Raw genomic sequence first — 20,254 nt, 5'->3', positions numbered from 1 at the left:
GTACAGCACGTAGAGGTCTGTCTATCGATCTTTCCATTTCCAGTTGTTCTGTGTCGCTTTGCTACATTTTTCAAATCCTCCTCGGCATTTGCAAAACAGCGAGCGCGTTTCCGCACGTCCACAATTTAGCTGGGCATGACTAAAACATTTGCAGCTCTGCTTACCTTTTGGCTTCAGGGGGGTGGCTATTATGTTAATAAGCCTCACTCTGAGAAAACAGTGGTGTGGAAGAGCTCGCTCAGAGACACATTTGGCCAAAGAGTCAGAGCAGGAGATGCGCGCCCGCAATCGCACTCGCTCATGATTTTCCTGCCTGTTTAATTTCACACCCCATGCGTGGGCGGCCACTCCAGACACGCAACGACGTGTATACAAGACATTCAAAAGTCAATTTTCCTTCGTGTGGCCCCTTTAAAAGTGTTGACAACAACTGTAAGACTGCGTTGTTTTGGTACAAACGCAGGTGCGGCCGCGCACAGCTTTCAAGGGCAATCTATGCGCTTGCGGCAACAAAGCAGCTGACAGCTCTTGGATGCGATGCCGTTTCGGGGGCGGGGGGGGGGCGGGGGGGGGTTGGGGGTGGTGCGAAAGGGCCGACGGGTGGCGTGTGAGCGGATGGGTGGGAGTGATGTCAGCGCGTCTACCTTTCATATCTGCCTCACACTATGTCAAGTCAAATAGACTGCGCGTCAGTGGAGGGGAAAGGAGGGCATGCAACAAAGCATGCAATGGTCACCCAAAAAAGCAAGAAAGAGCCATCCACCACTCGTCTTCACTTCTCTCGCTGAGGAAGCGTTTTCATCCTAAAGTTTACGCTACGGTGAATCGTCGACCGGTCGAGCGGGGTTGTGCTTTGCTTTTTTTTCGTTGACATTTTTGCGGTGATGCTGCCACCACAGAAGCGCGCCAGTGACGGCAACCAAAGGAACGTGTGGACATGGAAGAACAGGCCCGCTTTGGCTACACTGCTAGCAAGACACATCTGCGGGAATCGCCTGTGTCGATAAAGTACCGCAGCGCTGGCGAAGCTGCGGGGCAAAACATTTTGTGTCGACTCATTCGACGCAGTTGACTTTTTTTCGACATTTTCGAATTTTTCGACATGCAAGCCGTCATTCGGAGTGAATTATACCTTGTGGATTTAAAACCATAGCATACGGTAGTTTAGCCTTTAAAGCGTGCTAACTTTATGCTAATGCTAAATAGCATGTACGGTATGTTGCAGTCATTTAAACCTTTAAACGATGGACTGAATGCAACGTTGTAGCAACTCAGTCCTACAGTACATTCCTGATCCTCTGCATAGAACGAATACTATGCTGAGAGAGGAGTGAAGATGCTGGAATGGATCCATGGCATTTCCAAGACACCACTGCAAATCCCCTTGGTGACATTTTTGTTTTGGAGATGCTGTGAGACTTTGCTAGAATAAAATACGGTTGGGAAAGACTCCATCCATCCTTGCAGAATTCAAGATAAAGGCCCGGCGTCTCAATACTTAGGGACTGGAGCCGCAAATCAACACCCCGTCACCCCCCGCCCCCCTCCTTCATTTTTACCGCATGACCTGAGGACAGCAGTCCGAGCGAGAGAAAAAACGACCGCTCGGGGAGCCCCCGAACGCTGGCCGAGAGCGTCGGGAAACACAACGAGTCTCCGGACGAGCGCCGACGGCCTCTTGAAAAGCCGACCCCCATCCATCCGCACGTGCAAACATCCCCCGCTTGCCGCATCACCTTTTATTTATTGCACCTCTGCTCGGGGCCCCCTTGTGCTCAAGCCGCCACCCCCCCTTCATCCTCCCGCCCTCATGTCCATTTGCAGCATTCCTCCGAGGTGCTGCCGGGCTTGCGCAACGCCATCCGTATGTGAGCCGCCGCCGCCGCCGCCGCCGCGTCCGGAGAGGTCAATTCCCCGGGCGGCCGTTTGCCTCCGCCGCCGGCCGTTAATCCCACGCTTTGCTCGTGAAAAAGAGAAAGACTCGGCATGGAAGCTATTACGGAGGGAAGGACCTGAACGGGAGAGGCGGGGGGAGCCAAAATGGAAAAACCAGGAGGACAAACTTGGAGGAAAGCAACGGTGTGGGGACAGAAGTATTGGCACACTTGTATCCATACAGAAAGAAACGGTGCTCAGTGCACCTCCGCATATTTGCATCTTGTGGCGCCAAGGAACTCTGTTGAGGTGAGGGGAGGAGCTCCATGTACTGCGTTGCCGCCATCTTGAGGAATCTTGCCAAGCAAGCACACTGTTAAGTTGCTTCCACCGTGGAGCGCATGTGCAACTCCAAACACTCGTATCACTCCCCGTCCCGGCGGCACAAGTACTTTGTGGGGCACCCGGCAGACGTTGGTTTTCCAAATTGTCCCCTCGCAATTGCGTTTGTGTTCAAATAACCGCAAGGCACCGACCGTCCATGCCCATCCGAGTGTTTGCCCATCAATCTCCATCCTGCGTGATGTATTAGCGTTCCGCTAGCACAGATTGAAAGGATTTTTGTTTTGTTTGAAATACACGGGGTGCAATTCTCTTTGTTTGACGTTTACTTTGACACTAAATGTCAAGTGGAAGTGGCATCAAACAACTTGAAGCCTCTTTTTCAACAATCGGTCATTATCCGCCTACCAAACTATGTTGACGCGAGGAGAGCAGCAGCCTCTGTTAATGTTGCACAGGAGACCAAGGCGCCCGCGGAATCTGCCTTTGATTTGACTTTTTTTCTCTTTTTTTGAAGTAAGTGACAATCGTGGCAAAGTGAACGGCATCTGCGCACCACAGCCAGCGCGACAGCTGTGCAGAAAGTTTGCGTTGGAGGCAATAACAGCGGCCCTGAGTATGCAAACACAAGAGACAAAGAGACCTCGGAAAGGATAAGAAAATAAAATCATACACAAACTAGGAAGGCAGCAGCCCGCAGGAGTTGACAGATGGCGTAAAAGTCGATGGAGACAGCAGGAAAAAAACCAAAAAACAACAACTCCCGCAACTTCTCATTGTCTTTGAGGTCCCTTCAAGGAACTCGGCCTGAGAGAATTGCAGTGACTACAAGTTTTTCTTTCCATTGCAGCTGATATTTGGTGAGAGAAAGGGGGCACAATCTGGACTCTGCACCCATTTTCAACACAGCTTGTCATCAATAAGGGTGCAGAGTCCAGCCAATCTTTTGACAAGAGAAGTGGGGTATTCAAGATGACTTTTGGTTGCCCACCTGATTTTTGGCGAGAGAAGCGGGGTACACCCCGGACTGTCCATGCATCCGTTGTCTCCCCAGTTTAGCATCCTTGCTATTCACGAATGCCTAATCCGGCCCTTATTTGGCGAAAGAAGCGGGTTATCGCAGGTGAGAGAAACGGGGTATACCCTGGACCGTCCAAGCGGGGTGAAAGCACCTGACTTTGGCTGAGAGCCGCGCAGGAAACACCAGCGTTGTGAGCGTTGATAAAGATTTAGATGTATTTAAGCAAAACTCGGCATCGATGTTGTGGTATTTAGAAGACAAACAGCAGCAGCAGCACACGCGGTTGGTCGATATGACAACAACGACAGGCATATATTCTTTCTCCTCTACCGGAAATGACGACTATTACCGCGGCAGCCGCTGTGTTGCGACTTTCGTCATTGGGCAAAAATAGCATTTTACTTTCATATTAGTTGTGGTTTTTCCTCATGACACGACACGTCCGTTCTTCTCGGTCCTAAACTTGCGAGCGTGACAGAAAATAATTTGGAGCCGACGTGCAGATTGGGACGAGCTCAACGCCGCTTCATAAGCCGAGCGGAAATTGCTCTTCCTGTTGCGTCCTCGCCCGCTGGCCCTTCTCGCCGGATTGAAGACACACAACGTTTGTCAATTAGTCTGCAGCTGATTACCGAGGCGGCGGAGCCACGCCAGCGAGTTTGCGGCAGCCGCGTATTACTCGTGTCTTACCGTATTGCAACGCGCATTGCTCTCTTCTTGCCAGCAGAGAAGGCAAAGAAAAAGCAAAACGTATCAGTGAACGGTTTGATCGCTCGCTGATGATGGAATCCGCCTTGGCCACGTGCAAAGATAAAAGGTGCAATTTTACGAGAAAAAGGTCAAGGCTAAATATTAGGGCAGGGAAAAAAGTCCGAATAGTACGGGACGAAAGACAATTTAGCGATAAAGACCACAAGAAAGACACAGCCTGGTGGTTTTAGCATGAAAAAAGTCCAATTCGAGAAGCGTCAACTTTTGCTGTCGATTCCAACTAAAAGTCAGCAAGAGTTGAGGCTCAAAGTTGTTTGTGTGGATCTTCTCACCTCATTAGCTTTCCCCTTTTGAAGTGGCAAACGTTGTGATGTGGGCGGAAAAGGGGGGCGGCGAAGGCAACTTTCCTCCATCGCTGAATTCACAACAAGCCAACATGTGATTTGCGTGCTAATTGTTAGCAGCTCTGCTATGGGGGAAAAAAACAACAACAACAGAATGAGAGTGACTGCAGGGGGTGTGTGTGTGTGTGGGGGGGGCAAGCATCCATGCAGTCACAGTGACATTTTCCACAAGGGACTAAAGTATTGGGACACAGCCATTTGCTGAATAAAAGCCGCGTCTTTGTGTTCCATAAGGCGTCGCAAACGCACGCGTGTCTCACGCGCTTAATGGTACATTACGTCTTTTGTGTTGAGGTTTTTTTCGATTCAATTCCGGCTTCCCTGCTGTGCGCGACGACGGCAAAAGCAAGCCCAAAACGCGCCGCGTGTTGTCAACAATGTCCAATTATTGAATAGAACAGTTTCTCTTGACGACTTGTTTGCGTCGGGCTCTTTTTAAGAGGGATTTCTGCTCCTTTCAGCAGAATTAATTCCGTTAATCGGGGAGTGCCTTCACAATGGAGGCTGATAAACACACGCGCGGACATGTTTGTTTACCCGCTAATTGCAAAGTGCCGTCAAGTCCATTCATTTGTTGACAGGTCAAACAATCGCCTTCCACCTGCAGATGATGAAGGCGGTGAACGATAACCACACCGTCATTCGGAATAAGGTGTGTTTGCTTGCCAACCGTCCACTTTAGCTGCACAAAGGAACGGGCTTATTTCTTCTTTTGAACCGGGCCCGTGAGCGTTGATCATTCCGTCCTTCATTTGACCTCACTCACTGAGCGCATGCACGTACATTATGTGACTGAAGGAGAGAGAGAGCGAGAGGATTGCAAACCTTATTCTTAACTTACCGCTACGAAAATGTACGCAGCGCACTCTCGCCCGAGACGGAAGGTTGTTTATGGGGAGATGTTTTCACCTTGCGGCCGAAAACCAGGCCACCCGACTTGCTTTTGACATGTCCGCGGGTCCCCTCGGTCTTCCGCCGCGCAGGGAAGCTAGAAAAACTCAGTCCGTTGTTCAATTTTCTTCCGTGGCGATCGCGGCTGGCATCGCCGCACCCCCCAACGCGGCAACAACGGTTCGGCGCGTTCACGTCGTTGGGCCGCCCGAATGGAGCGAGAAACAAAGCGAGTTCGTCTCGCGCGTGACAACGGCAGTCACGTCGCCTCCGCTGCGCTCCCAACACGCCGGCTACGCCGACGTCAGCGATGACGCGCCGCGCACATGTTTTGGTAAGAAATAAAGACACAACTCCAATTACGAGTGTGCGCACTCTGAACAATGCCTTTTATTTGGGCACCATTGAAAAAAACCAACAACACATGGTTGACAAGTGCTGGACTGAAGAAAACAAGCGGATTTCAATTCCTTTCCCTTCTCCGTCTTCTTTTGTGTTCGGGCAAAAAAAAACGAAAGAAAAGGTCAAAAGTTAAAGTAGCACACATTAGACGCTTGGCACACTTTGGGTAGGAATGCAAAGACCGCAGGCCGCGCGCTCGCACACGCGCGCACACGCACGCGATGGTGAGTAACTGTGAAAACAATTCAAGTCCAAACGCCTAACACGGTGTACGTTTGAAAAAAAGCTTTGCAATTGAAAACACCGCATTTCCTCAAATAGTTGCCATTTACTTACTCAAGCGGGGAGGTGATCATTGGCGAGAAGCTCTTCAAGCCACTCGCCGGCCTTTTTGTTGAAAGCGGTTGTCACCGTGTAATTATCTACAGGCGGCAAGCCCTAGCAGCCCGTGCTCATTTGCTCATCAGGTCGTTATTTGAGGAAACGTGGTGAACATGAGTTGCGCATACCGGATTTGGGGACATGACGGATCGCTGACGATCTTTGCACCCGGACGGGAGAGCAAGGCGGGAAAACGGAGGCCACGTCGCGACGATGCCGACGACCATCGTGTGCTTCTTTTTGCCGCAAGCGTAAGGCACGGGCGCACTTTCTCCTCGAACAAAATGTGCGAGAACCAAGAAGGGCCGACCGCAGCCGTCCGACGCAGCCGTCCGACGCATCGCGGCGCAAACCACGGCCACAAAGTCAGCCCTCGGGAAAGAAATTCCAAAAACCGGGACCTTTTCAGACGCTGATTTCACAGTCGAGTCGATGACGTTTTTGGGCCGGAAAGGTTTGCAGCCGGCCCGAGTGTGGCTTTGCGATTGGCCGCGGCGTTGTGCACGGGATCGAAACTCCTCAGGCTTTCAGCTTTTCTTTTGTCATTTTCCCCACGACCGTTTGATAAATATTCTCTTTTCCTCGCTGACAGGATCAGGAAGCTACGCGAGAGTTTGCTGCCTGCTTCCAATTTGGAGTGACCCACGGCGGACAAGCCGCGTAGGGATTTATAATGCTGCGCGGCGCTTAACCGATGTATCGGAGCACCCCGTCGCGCTTTAATACGGACCCCTTCGGCGTTTCCGGGTGCTCTCGCTGTGCCGGGATGAAGAGTCGATAATTGAAATCAGCTCGTTGCTGAGACTTGCGGAGGGCTTTAATGCAGACACTTTCAATTTGAGTGCATTTGTAGCATGCTGAAGAATGGTAAAGGTCAAGGAATGAGATATTTGGAAATGAGTTCATACCTTGATTTGAGTCTGCAACCGATTGATCTCAGAGAATGTCCGGCATTGTGAGGTACTTTAATGTGGACGCTTTCAACATCTGAAGCGTGCTCTCCACCTTCTACTGTGGCGCGTTGGACGGGGATTCCGGGGGGTGAGGCTTTTGAGTCCGACACCATTTTGTCACAGAGCTCACCCGACGCCACGGGGCGCTTTGATGCAAGCTCTTTTGGAGCTTTCCTTGTGAGCGAGAATGAGGGTTTTCAAAATGAATTGGGCAAATTCCGCAAATTTCCCTTAAGAAAGGGCTTTCTTGTCTGCCCTTGAAATTTGAGCCGGCCACCTATTTATGTCAGAGAACGTTTAGGTACTTCGCTTCAAGATTCTTCCATCATTTTAGTGAGCTCTCGTAGTTCTACCGCGCTGTGAAAAGAATGAGGAATTTCAAACCGAGCGCACCTTTTTTAGAGCAAAATTGGTGCCGCCTATCTGACTGAGAGAGCTTCCGGCATCAGGAAGTGCTTCGATGCAGACGCTCTTTGCTGTTACCATTAGAAGAGGTTTTCAATTTGAAAATTCCTGGAAAACATGACAAAGAATGGTCAGCGTAGCTTTACACGAGGGCGTCGGACCACATTTGTCGAGCGCCTCACGTCCCGGTCGACCCTTTCAAGTAAACCACAATTCCAAAGCGAGGCTGAGTGACGGCGGAGTGGGCGGGGCTCGGCGATCAGCCGACTGCTTCTGGCGTTGGATCGGCGTCTCTCACCTTTCCGTGGTCATGTAAGAAAACGTGCCTATGGCAGTTTGGGGGTCAGGCCATTTCAAAGCAACTACTCCTCTTGGAAATCCCCGATGGGGCGAGTGACCCCGTTGCCCTGAACAATGCACATTAAGAGAGAGAGAGAGAGAGAGAGAAAAAAAAAGGCTGTTTGTCTAACGGTTTGAATTCCCTTACGTAGAAAGCGACGGAATATGGCGTAATAAATAGAGCGTCCAGAGGCTTTTTTTTCCCACTTATTTAGAAAAATAGGGCCGAGGGCCTGAAAGAGCAGTCCGAGGCGAGAGTCCGGGCGAGTCCGAGGCGAGAGTCCGGGCGAGTCCGAGGCGAGAGTCCGGGCGAGTCCGAGGCGAGAGTCCGGGCGAGCCCGGCGCCTCTCGTGACGTCGTGCCGGGCAGTCCTAGAGGCAGACGTTGTTGCTGATTTGGCAGGTGGATCCGGTGCCGGCCTGGGAGAGGAAAAGTCTGCCGTTGGGGCACACGCAAACCTCGTAGACCGTCTGCCTGCCGCCGGACGAGGAGGCGCCGGCGGACGCCTTGCCCTCCGGTAGACGCATCAGGCGGATACGGCGGGCGTCCAGGGAGATCTGGAGGACCGGACGGAGAAGAGCAACAAGGCCCATCAGCTCCGAGGAGGAAGTCGACATGGGCAAACTCGGCTTACCCGAAGGTCTACAAAGTCTCCGCGACGAAGACTGAGAGATTTCACAACAGCGGCTGCGGATTTGGCCACTCACTGCCCCCCCCCCCCCTTTTCATAGTCAAATTTGAGCCGTCATGAAGCATCTTTTTGAGGAGCGAATTCATCTTTTGCATGCAGCACCCAGAGTCATGACGTGCGTTCATGCCCGCGGCAGCAAATTTGAGCCAGCCGCAGAATCGCCCACGTGTACGCTCACGTGGATTATTTCGAGAGGTCGGCGCACACGTCGCGTTCCGGACTTTGTTCCCTCTTCCTTTGAACTGGAAGGGTCTTTCGAACCCGAGTCGCCCCTTTCTACGGCCGAGTTTGAGGCAGAGAGAATCCAGCTTCGTGTGGCGCTTTCATGTGCACTCTTTGGAAAATGTGTGCCTTTGCACTTTCTGACATTTTCAAGCGGTCCGCTCGAAACGTGAGGCCCGGCCGCCTCCTGGTCTCGGGGATCAGCGTCGCGCTGCGCTTTAATGCGGACTCGTTCAATTGCGGCGAGCTCTTGACATTGGACCGTATTGGTGGGAAAAGAGCGTTTCATTGGCTTCAGGCGTGTTACACCTTGCCTGTCGTGGCTCTTTCTACCAGCCGTTTTGTACACTTTGTGAGCGCCATAGATTTGCGCTTGTATCGGTCGCGGCAGATCGGACGGACACGGTGGCGCACTTCGAAGGAATGACGTCTTTTTGTTTTTCGCCTAGCTCCTCTGCCCCCTCCCGTCGCCCATTGGAAGGCAAAAGGCCACCCGGGAGCGGCACTGACGCCTCGGAAATGCGGCGCCACCTCCCCCCCCGACCCACGCTCGTCCGCCAGAGACGGAGCGAGGCGCCCCAGCCGCAGCCGCAGCCGCAGCCGCAGCCGCAGCCGCAGCCGCAGCCGCAGCCGCCGGCCAATCGGCCCGTGACGCAGCCTCGCAATTGCCCTGCAAAAGTGCCGCTAAAAGGGAGTCCTGGCACGGCGGCGGCATTCACCCTTTCGGCGCCGATGCAGCGCCGGGGCGGCCGTTTCCTCCGAGGTAGCCAGGGCGCCGGCTCTTTTGAAATGCATTGGAAGCAAATGCATCCAAATGCACAGAGCGAGGCGGTGGACAACAACGCCGCCTGGACGTGCATTCAAATCGGCAAAACGCCACCGGCCGGTCAGAGGGCGAGCGCGCCGCGTCAGTAGCGCAACGTTTGCAACTCATCGGGCCTTCGTGCCCTGCGGTATCCCCGTTTGGCCCGCCCTGCGGGTGCCCGGGGACCGGTCCGCCTCGCAGCTCTAAAAAATGGATCCCATTTGCTCATTTCCTTTTGTCCTAATGGCTCAATGTTGAAAAATGCGCTCGCGAAATACCAGGCGTTACGCAATGGCGGTCATCTTTTCTTTCAAGTGATTAATCACGAGTCGCAATCTTCCCTCCTGCCGTCCCGCCTCTGTCCTCGTTCTGTCTCCGACTCTGAGCTTCGTGTTCATTTTTGCCGCTCGCTCATCTTCCACGCCGATCCGTTCCGCGCATCCGCCGCCGCTGATAAAAGGATTTCCCCGCCCGGCTCTGCGGCTGTGGCGTGGTGTCAGATCTGTTTCGCATCAGCTGAGGAGGATTAATGGGGGGCGGGAAGGGGGGGGGGGGGGGGGGGGCGCCCACAAAGTCTTTTCAAAACTTAGTCGTGTACGTTAAGACCTGCTGCTGCTGCTGCTGCTGCTGCTGCTGATATGAACAAGGAGGCGGAGGAAGGTGACCTTGACACTCACTCCGCTTGTTCCAATTACAAGTGCGGACTAAATGCTAAATGCTGCCTCCAATTGTTCACTTCACAACTGATCATATTGATTGATCATGTTGACCTGGCCAAAACATGCTGATCTTCAATACGTCGCCTCTGGCAAAAACGCCGTCATCATCCGCGCTAGTATACCGCTGCGCACTAAACTGCCAGAAGCAATACATTTAGAAAAAGAAGACTAGCACTGATGTCGGCACACAATATCAGAGTGCTGCCAGACATATATTCTTCATCCTCCGAGCAAAACAGTCAATCCTCTACCCTCATTGACAGTACAGGTGGTTGTGAAAGTCTTCCTGCCGACTGTCCTATCCTGCCCCCCTTTCATTCTTTACGTTCGATTGAATGATTTGTGTTGGGATTGTCCGGGGCAGGCCGGAAGGGCCGATTCGACAAATTGCCGGGACGCGTTTGCCTAGTCGGCCGATTGTGACGCCGGCGTAGCGGCCGAGCGGCGATGCGCTAGCTAGTAAGAGGGCGGGTCACCTCTCCGTCTTTGGACTCCAGCCGCAGCTCGTTCCTGCAGATGGCTTGGATGTCGCCGGCCTCGGCCAGGATCTGGATGCCTTTGGGGGCCTCCATGAGCAGGGAGCGGGTGGGCGATTCCAGCCTGGACAAGAAAACACAATCAAAGGCTGCTCGGGAAAGAGTCAAATCCCGCCATTGCAACGGGAGACGTCCCTCAAATAGCGCACAAAGCAAGAGGCAGAAGATTCGGACGGCGGCAGGCGCCGCATTTTGCCCTTGATTGCCGCGCGCCCCTTTAGCAATGTGCCGAGCGTTTGCTAGGGCAGAGGGTGGCTGCGCCCTTCTTCACTGAGCTTCTTTGGCCAAAGGCGTTCACCAAAGCGCGGCCCGGATTGCCACGCAGCCTGCAATTTGCTCCCGCGCTCGTATATTTACAAGGCCAAAGTGTTCCCGGCGCCAAGGACGGAGGATGCAAAAGAGAGACGAGCGGGAACGGACGCAAGGAGGCGGCAAATTCTTCTTATCACGTCCCGGTCGTCCAATCGTTTGCGAGCGCCGTCCAAAGTTATTAAGCTCGGATTGGAGTTGCAGATAGCAAGCGCCGAAAGGACGATGAAAGCTTATCGATGGCTGAGCGGAAATGACATTGGGACGGCCAACGGCCAAAACAAGGGCAACATTTTCACGCGCAAAGGAGCGCGGGCGGTCGGCCGTCCGTTGCTCACAGCGGATCATAAATGTCAACTTGAAAGGTCACCTTCATTTTTCTCCAAACGTTTGAACGCACGCGGTCCGCGTCGCACTTTGTTGGGGACAACTTGCTCTTCCCGAACGGCAAAAGTCACGGCGGGTGTTTGAGCCGCCCGTCGTCGGCCGACAAATTTCCAAAGCCCGGAAGCCTTCACTTTTTTGCAACTAGCGCGCTTCTGAGCGTTTGAGCGGAAACTCGGCGATATTCGCGGCGGCGACCGATTTCCGCTCTAGTTTCGCAACGTGTGAGCGTGAAGTCTCGCCGGCGTCGGTCGGCAACATTGCTGAACTCCGCTCAAGGTTTTGAGGGCTTTTGTTTTCTTTGGCGTGGGCTAGCGTGAGTGCTAATAGATGATGTCCATGCGAGTGCGGGGCTGACGGGCGGAACGCGGTCACATCAGCCAGCGAGACATCCGCGCGAAAGCAATTCAACTGAAAACCAAACCTGTGCTGCACGCGCGCTCAATTAATCGTTGGAGCGAATGCGCCTTCCGCGAAGGCAGAGCTTATGCCATGACAGTTGCTTACTTTGCATCTTTTATCGAGCGCCATGAACAAAGCGTCTTTTGGGGGAGGCCTTTACACGTAACGAGCACCGGTCTTAAAACACGTCGAGCAAAATGAAATAAGGGACCATGATGAAGAAAATGTGGGGAAAGGTGAACGAATCAAGGGCGGAACCGGCAGCGTGCGCCAACGGGTTTTGTCCGGTCCCGATGGGATGCATTTGGAAGGTGGGCTGAAGTCCCAAGCGCTGCCGGGCAAAGCTGGCTCCGGCCGGGCCGCACTTTTTCCACGGGGCCGCTCGGCCACACTTTGCATGTGCGCGCGAGATCCTGAAACGGCCAGATTCCCGATCGGGGCGTCCGGAGCAAAAGAGGTCCTCTCCGGATTCCCGCTTTTGATTTGGGGCGGCTTGCGTGGACGCGGGCTGCGGTGAAAACCGACCGCGCTCCACTTTCCTCGTTGCTCTCCACGAGTGCACTCGGCGACTTTGAACACTCGGAGCGTCCTCGTCTTTAGTTGAAGGCTGCGGACGATAAATCGCCCGTCCAGGAGGCAGGACTTCAGGGACGACGATCAGCATCAATGGTTGGAGCGCTTTTTTTTTACTCGAGTCCATTAAAGTCGGTGTGACGCCAAACAAAACGGAACACAAACAAGTGGCGACTTTCTTTTATCGCCCGCCGCCTCGCTTGTCACTTTGCGCCTCATTGCCTCATAAATATTGGCTTTTATCTTTAGCTCGGGACTGACGTCCGTCAGCCATTTTCCTTCGGCGCAAAGTCGTCGCCGCCGCCGCGCAAGGACACACGCAGACGGATGCGTCGCTTGGAGAAGCGACAGCCGCTATCCGCTTCCCCTCGTAACGTCCGACGAACGCGTAGCGGCCCAGTCGCCGGCATGAGGCACGCCGGTAAAGGAATGAGAAGTGGGGAGCGGGCATTTGCCGGACGGGCGGGGGCGGGGCTCACGAGAACTCACCGCAGCTCCTTGAAGGGCTCGGCCCGGACGTGCGGCGTCTCCACCGACTTGCTGAACACGGCTCCCTGGGCGCCTGGGACAAAAACAAACAACACTTCCGATGACAAAAGTAGGTAAGAATGAAAAGAAAAAGTAGATAACAATGAAAAACAAAAAATCATCCAGACGTCAAGAATGGTGGGGAATTTCAAAGCCGTATTAACTGCTCCAATGGCAGCCTCCCTTAGGTGCAACAATGTAAAATATCAGACGAGAGCGCGCGGCCACTCTCGGTTGCGCAAGTGCAAAAGGTGATTGGACAATCGGAAGCGATAGTAACGGCTCGACGCTTTCTGCTCTGTTTTCAACCGGGCATGCGCGATGCTATTTTGATGAGAAAACAAGTTCAACGTTGCGGCTGCATACAAGGAACACGTTCTTTTGGGTCGCTTAAGCTTTGTTGGAAATAGAGGGGCAAAAGAGCCCCAATCGAATCAAACACCCAGCCTAACAGCTTTGGTCCCACCCCGCTCAACCTGTCAAGCCAAAGTAGGGCTTTGCATTCAAAGTGGCGCTTTTCAGACACACAATAAAAGGCCGCTTATGCCGTTTGTTGCCACAGATGCTTCCGGAGCCGATCAAACGCCGCCCGAACCATCGTTTGCGTGGCTTGCCGACGACTTTCGTCAGCGTGGCAATTCACGGCAACAAGTCTTGTACTTTTCCAAATGCGGACATTAGGCGCAGGCGAGCGCAAAGCAGCAGACGGAGGGAGGGGGACGGAGGGACGGAGGGACGGAGGGACGGAGGGACGGAGGGACGGAGGGGCGGAGGGACGGAGGGACGGGTTATGGACGGAGGCAGGCCGGGCCTTGTCAAAGCTGCACTCCGACTTGAAGTGGCGCTCTTGTTTTCCGGGGCAACCCCCCAAAAAGGCCTCTTTTGCTTCTGCGTGTCTCAAGGCGACAGTTTGACCGCTGGGTCGCCGGGCTTTGGCGAATGTCCAAATTGATGGATGACGTGAGCTTTTCGGCTGTTTGTCAGCTCGCCAACTTGCAAGTCAACCAGGGTGAGAAGTTGGACACCTTCATGCCTGTCAAAATACACTTAACGAAGGAGCAACCGAGACATTGAATCGACAATATTCCCTGAGGCAAAAAAAGGATTTTGAAAGTAGAGCGGAACTTGAGCAAAAGTCAACCGGCTCGGCTCTCCTGAAGCTTTTCTTCCCCGGCTGAGCACAAAACAAAAATATCATCTTGTCAGCATTAGCGCTGTGTTTGGATGTTGATGGAGGGTGTTTACCCGCATCAAATGTCACGCGTTATCGACACGTCGACGCCGTCTAAATGTTTGGCCGCCGCTGGTTTTTCTTTCTATCTCGCCGCGTGGCCTGCATTTTCCCCGCCGGCCAAATCCCGCAGCCCATCAAGCGCTTTTTTCATGACATGCGTTGGCGGGTCAGCATATGAATGGTCTGTGTGTGTGTGTGTGTGTGTGTGTGTTTGTAGGGCAGCCAAACCAAACATCATCCTTTCTGGCCCGCAGTAGCTCAGCAATGATGAAACGCGGCATAGAGGGGAACAAAAAAAAAAAAAAGGAATCTAGTGGTGGTCGATGCGACGGGTACACACGCAACAATGGCCACATTTGCACTCGCTGTAAACAATCACAGTGCGGCTCCAGTGCAGCAGAAGATTTTGCCAGTCAAGGAGGTCAAACTCACAAAAATATTTGCGCAAATATCAGCGCAGCATGTGAAAAAACCCCAAACAAACAGCGCCAGGCTAATGCTAATGCAGGCTAAAGTTGAGGCTACTCGAGGTCACTTCCATCATGGCAAATAAATGACACTCATCTTGCATCATTCCAAGCCCACAAGATTCTTGCGGCGCTAAATCGATCCCAAGTCTGCTCATCGCATTCCACAGTTTGCTCGCCGCGCCACACTCGTTAGTCGCCTTCCCTTTCGAGTATTGCCCTGAGACCTTTGCTAAGAAATAGTCGGCGCGAGCCGCCGCTGCGGAGGGGCTTTGCCACTTTGCTCCTGGCCTTTTAACACGCCGGAAACATTTGCAAGCGTGTCTCCTTGTCAGACACTTGCAAAGTGACTCCCAAAACGAAAACGATCAGCCCCCACGCAGCGGTTTCACCAGCGGACCCGAACTCGGCCGGCCGCGTTCGTCACCCGGCGTTTGGGACCAATTCCAAGCGCTGCTGCCTGGAAATGTCCTCCCCGTCCCGCCCGGCTTTGAATGCGGCCTTTCTTAACGGCTTGCCGCCACGAGCCACGAGCCACGAGCCACGAGCCACGAGCCACGAGCCACGAGCCACGAGCCACGAGCCACGAGCCACGAGCCACGAGCCACGAGCCACGAGCCACGAGCCACGAGCAAGGACGGATGGCTCCCAATTTTCTCTGGACTCCTCACTCAGCACTTTTTGTCAAAGCTTGCGTGACTATCCTCCATTTTCTTTCTTTGCCCATTCATCGCGAGGGCAAAGCTTCCAAAACAAGAGGGGGAAATTCAAGATGCCGACTGGGGGTTCAGGATAGTCGACCGCTGCCACACACATTTCGAACATCTTCAGAACAAGCACCCGCAAATCAAGTGCAGCAGAAGTGTAGCACTCCACATTGAGCCCATTTGGAAGAGTCGCAGCCGACACAGACCGGCCCACTTCCTGCGCATTTCACAACAGGAGCTTGTGGGACTTTTTTCTCCATCTACTCCCGCTGGAGCCGCCAGCCAAATTTCCCGTTGCTCACTAAAACTGTGTCCGGGGGGCTGAATTTGCCCACATTCCCGGCGCACGCGACCGAGCCGATTCATTAGAGAAAGCGGAGACCAAAAAATGATCTTGGTCATTAAAAATGCCGCTTAATTGCGGCATAAACAAAGAGCAGGCTCCTCTCGGCCATGTTTCGCCCGGTTGGCCCGACTGCGTCCAATTAGCAGGCCTGACCGCTTTCGATTGAAATCTCATCATGCTCTTTGCAACTGTGTGCAAAACTACAGCTTTCATAAAAATCTGAGAAGGAACGAGAGCAGAGGTGCACGCACTCGAGTGCGAGACGGCAGCGATCGTTATCCTTGGTGCCGACATTAGCCTATTTAAACGGCCGGCTCAATCAATTCTACAACTGAGTAATCACGCGCTTTTCATTCCCTATTTCAAGAGCAAGCCGACGGGCGGCGGGGAAACGGGGCCGGCCCATCGCGGCGAAAAAAACAAAAAAACCAAAACACGGAGGCTCTCATTAGAAGGGTCATTTGTTTCTGCGTAAGCAAAGCACTTTTGATTCCAGAGGGCACTCAAAAGCCGATTTCATCCTCAACTGAGGTACCTTAGACCTCGATTCATTGGAACGGCAGATTTTTTTTTTTTTTTGTCTTGCAGCTCTTGTGTCGGCGGTCGCCGATGACGGGCGAGCCACAGGTACAGTTGCCGGCAAAAACGCAAATGCGGCGACGGTTAGACGATGCGAGCCGGGTTTGCCTTGATAAGGTCAAATGCGCAGCAAACGAGCGTCGCTGAGGGAAAGCCTTCTTCAAAGTTGCCGCGGACGCCGGGCTGTGCCGCTTCTCTCTCCCTCTGTCACTTCCACCCTAAAATGGAAATAAATGATGTCCTGTGGATCCGACACAGCACAGAAGAGCGCGGCGAACGACGCTGCCAGATTTGAAGGATTTCAAATCACCAAGTATATCAAATCACCTCGAGTCCAAGCCGGAAAATCCACTTCAAACCTCCGACGGCTGGACTGGATCTCAACGGGTCGCCACGGAGCTTTCCCGCGTTGTGACAACGAGGCGCTCTAAAGCAGCTACGCCAGCCTGGATCCACACAACGGCTGTCGATTGGAACTTCCTTTCCCCCCGCCCCACATTCGCGTTCCCCCGCTGTGACACGCACGCACTCGCAGCCGACAACAGGGCACTCTGAAGCGGCCTCGACGGGGACCTTTAACCTGAGTTGCATTTTGGGGAGTCACCGGCGAAAACGCGGCAGAAAAACAGTGCGAGCCCAAGTGAGATTCAAACCCGGATCCCCCGACTGCGAGGCGGCCGCGCCAATCACCGCGTGACTGCGCCGCTCCTTTTTTCGAGCGTTCAAGGACACGCGGTGCCTCTCGAGCATCCGCCCCGTCAGCTCGCTTTGAAAGTCACCTCGGAGACGCAATCGGTCACCGCCGTCACCCGTCACGCCGGCCTGCCTGCCGCGTGGCCCATTCTATAATGACAATAGCACTGAGTGCGCTGGCCTGGGGGGAGGGGGGGTCGAACATCGCAGCTCAGGACGGACCGTCTATGACAGGTTCTCAAACGAGAGCCCGCGAGCCCCCAAAGTCATTTGCAAGAAATGTGGTAGCTTTTTGCCAAAGTGCTGGCGTGCTAATAAAATGGACACACTCAAGCAATTTTGCTCCTGGTAGGAGCCCAGTTCAACCTCTGATAGCAATGGGATGGAGGATCGGATAAACGGAGATGATTGAGAATCCGAAATCCATTTCCGTTGTTTGCCATGTTTGTGTTTTTGTGTCACCTTGCGGCATCTCGGTGCCAAGGAACTACGTTGAAGCGAGGGGAGGAGCTTCATCTCGTCAGGCCACAGCACTGCCTGATATAACAGTTGACGCCACCTCGTGGCATGTAGAGGCAGTTGCAAAGCTTTCGGGGGACGCCGATTCACATCTTCCCAAGTACGCAACTTCATGCCCATTCTTTATTTTCTGGAAAAAGTGCTTTGGGAGCTTTGGGAGCTCAGCACTAGCTGGGGGTGGATTTGATCACACGAGCGCATCCTGAGCTGATAAGGCACCCCTCGTCCTGACCGCCCGCCGGCCCAGCGTGACACGCCGAGTCGACCCGACCGAAACGGAGGAGGCAAATCAAAGGAGGCTAATTGTAATTGCCACCCAAAGAGCAGGAGAGCAAACGCCATGGCGCCGGACAGACCTCGGGGATTTTTGCCGCCGTGCCGAAAACTCACATTTGACGCCACTCATCTGCCTAGGACATCATTTTGACATTTGACATGGCGGCCGATTCCAAAGCCTTCAGCAATCCCAGCATACCCGCACATCTTCACGAGCGGGTGCATCGGAGCGAAAACGTTCGTGTTTTCGGAAGCACGGATCCCATATTATTTACAAGTGGAAAAAAACCCCAAAATACAATATTTTCAAACGCTGAAAAGCATTTAGTTGGCCTCGACTGTCTCCGGTAACCTCAGCAAGACTCCGCCAGCTGCCGCCGGCAATCTCGTTTTCACAAAAAAAATGTTTTTATTGAAAAGCCTATGCATGGTCAATGTACCTTATTTCCACCTTATTTCATGCTCTGTGCCAGAGATTTCTAGAGTGCAGTTGAACGCCCTTCAGGGGCTGCGCCAAATTGAAAATGATGGCGGTCTGGTAGGCAGCGCAAGTGGTGAGCCCGTCTGCCTCGCGTGCCATCATTTTTGCTTCTTGGCACGACGCTAAATTGTCCACAGATGTGGACGGAAGTGTGAATTCCTCTCATCTTTTCTCTCCTCAGACATCATCGATTGCTTGTCGTGATTTTTCGAATGTCCAAATAGCGGATGTCGTACGAAGTCACACGAGCTAGGAAAGCTTTTGCCGTCTGCCTATTTCTGAAAATGTGCCTGTAAATGCTTCCGAATTTTTCCGGATTGTGACATCGATAGTTTTGCTTGTCCGTGCGCCCTCTGCATGTGCCACGTGCACGGCTCCTCTCCAATAACTCAAGTGTGAATGGGCGGCTTGGCGATGAAGTGCTGCCTTCACGAGCGAAAATACAAATCCGGCTTTTGGCTTCAGACTGTAAGCCGGCGGGTGGCGAGGCCCTCGGTCCGCTCCCGGTGGTCGTGACAACGGAGGCCAGGAGGCGGGACCTCACCCTCGGCACGGGCTGACTTGAGCAAGGCTGGAACGCGGACACCTGGGAGCGGCTTCAAGTTGCTAGGTAAAAAAAAAAAAGTCCCCTTTTAACAAGGAGCAAAGCGCGGCCGAGATTTCCGAGTGGAAGGATGCAACGTGCGCCCAACTCGGCGCGCCCGCCTCTCCCCGCCATCTGTGAGCTCGGCGGCACTTTCCAGCGGGCTGACGCTAAGCGAATATGACGGCAAAGGATGTTAAGTGCATGTAGATGAGCGGCCAGAGTAACGGCTCCGAGGAGCAAATCGGTTGTCTCGGGCGACGCCTCCTCCAAGGGCCTTCCTGCACTTTGTTGCAAAAGACTTTTTTTGTGACGGCGGTTAAAGGCTGGCCTTCTCATGCAAAACATTCCGTGCATTGACCAGGTGGGCCTTCATCCGGTGCCGGCGCATCACGTCAAGGCGATTCTGCAAACCATCGATAGGATAGAAGAACGCAATGGAAGCGCACGCAACGGCGCCGCCAACACGGCACTTCAAAATCAATGATCATCTGGTCAGGTGACAAAACGGATTCACGCGGGCACACGCGTTTTGCCCTTCCAAGTTGGCCGCCCGCGTCAGCAAGGGCGACTCGGAGAGGGTGAATTGGAAATGGGAAGCCCAGAGAACGGCGACGACAGAAAGAGAGAGGCGTTTGCTTGTTCGTCTACCGTCGGCGTTTTGTTTTTTTTTTTCCTTTCCTAAAAGCGGGCCGGCGGAAACTTAATGTCGGCCAGTGGAAAAGCGGAGGGACGGAGCACTCACCCATCACCCGCAGCCTCTCGGCGCCCACCACCACCTCCTGCTCGTCGGCCGAGAACAGCAGTTTGCCCGATGTGGATTTGACCTCCAGCATCTTGCCTCGCGCTTTGAAGCCGCCGGATCCTAAAGCCCACAGAAGACACACAAGAAGATGCGGCAAACGTTCGCTCAATCGATCGGCCCGACCGAAGTCGAGCGAGCGCTCAGTCGGTCAGTGGCATCGGTCAGTTGGCATCTACTCTTCCGCGCCCCCTTTTCAAAAAATGACAACAGCCAGTCGGCCGTTTTGATCGGAAGCGGCCGTTTCGGGTGGATTCCACCTTGCTGACCACGCCCGACTTCAACAGAGCGCCCGAGCTGCTCCAATGCTGAATGAAGGCTTGGTTTTCACACAGTGAGATGACCCCCGAAGCAAAGTCCTCCGCCAAAGTGGTGGCAAACGCCGGCCCATAACGCTGGCGATTGATTCTGTCGCTCTCCATTTGGGAGGCGCGCTCTTCACGTCCCGTTGGCGTATCGGAGCCAAAGACAGTGGGCGGGCGCGTGTGTTTACTCAGAGTGATTTGTACACCTCGCCAGCCTGCCAGGCTCCATTAGCGCCAGAGTGCAACGTCGCGGCAGAGTTACGGCGGGCGGGGAAGCCTGATGGCACATTAAAGCAGCACTGCAGTAGAGACGAAGTCACATGACAACTTGGACAATTCCACTAAGATTTTGCTGGGGGGCGGGGGGGG

The 20,254-nt window shown here is 53.7% G+C and overlaps 1 protein-coding gene across 7 annotated transcripts in view; it reads right to left on the bottom strand.

Annotated features, from left to right (window-relative positions):
• Nucleotides 1-5,603: 5,603 nt before the first annotated feature.
• sgcd (sarcoglycan, delta (dystrophin-associated glycoprotein)) overlaps nucleotides 5,604-20,254 on the bottom strand; it is a 116,557-nt gene continuing 101,906 nt past the window's right edge. For all 7 annotated transcript variants that reach the window (XM_086012394.1, XM_086012393.1, XM_086012392.1 and 4 more), the window contains exons 6-9: nucleotides 19,524-19,643; nucleotides 12,855-12,927; nucleotides 10,638-10,761; nucleotides 5,604-8,281 (exon numbers count right to left, since the gene is read on the bottom strand). In XM_086012394.1, the coding sequence (XP_085868520.1) occupies nucleotides 8,096-8,281; nucleotides 10,638-10,761; nucleotides 12,855-12,927; nucleotides 19,524-19,643 (503 nt within the window). In that variant the 3' untranslated portion in view covers nucleotides 5,604-8,095. The remainder of the gene's footprint in view (nucleotides 8,282-10,637; nucleotides 10,762-12,854; nucleotides 12,928-19,523; nucleotides 19,644-20,254) is intronic.

Source organism: Filicampus tigris, chromosome 17, assembly GCF_054856515.1.
Source record: "Filicampus tigris isolate MCC_2025a chromosome 17, RoL_Ftig_1.0, whole genome shotgun sequence".
NCBI classification, from domain to species: domain Eukaryota; kingdom Metazoa; phylum Chordata; class Actinopteri; order Syngnathiformes; family Syngnathidae; genus Filicampus; species Filicampus tigris.
The sequence above is the reverse complement of the archived record's forward strand: the minus strand, read 5'-3'. Positions and strand labels throughout refer to the sequence as shown.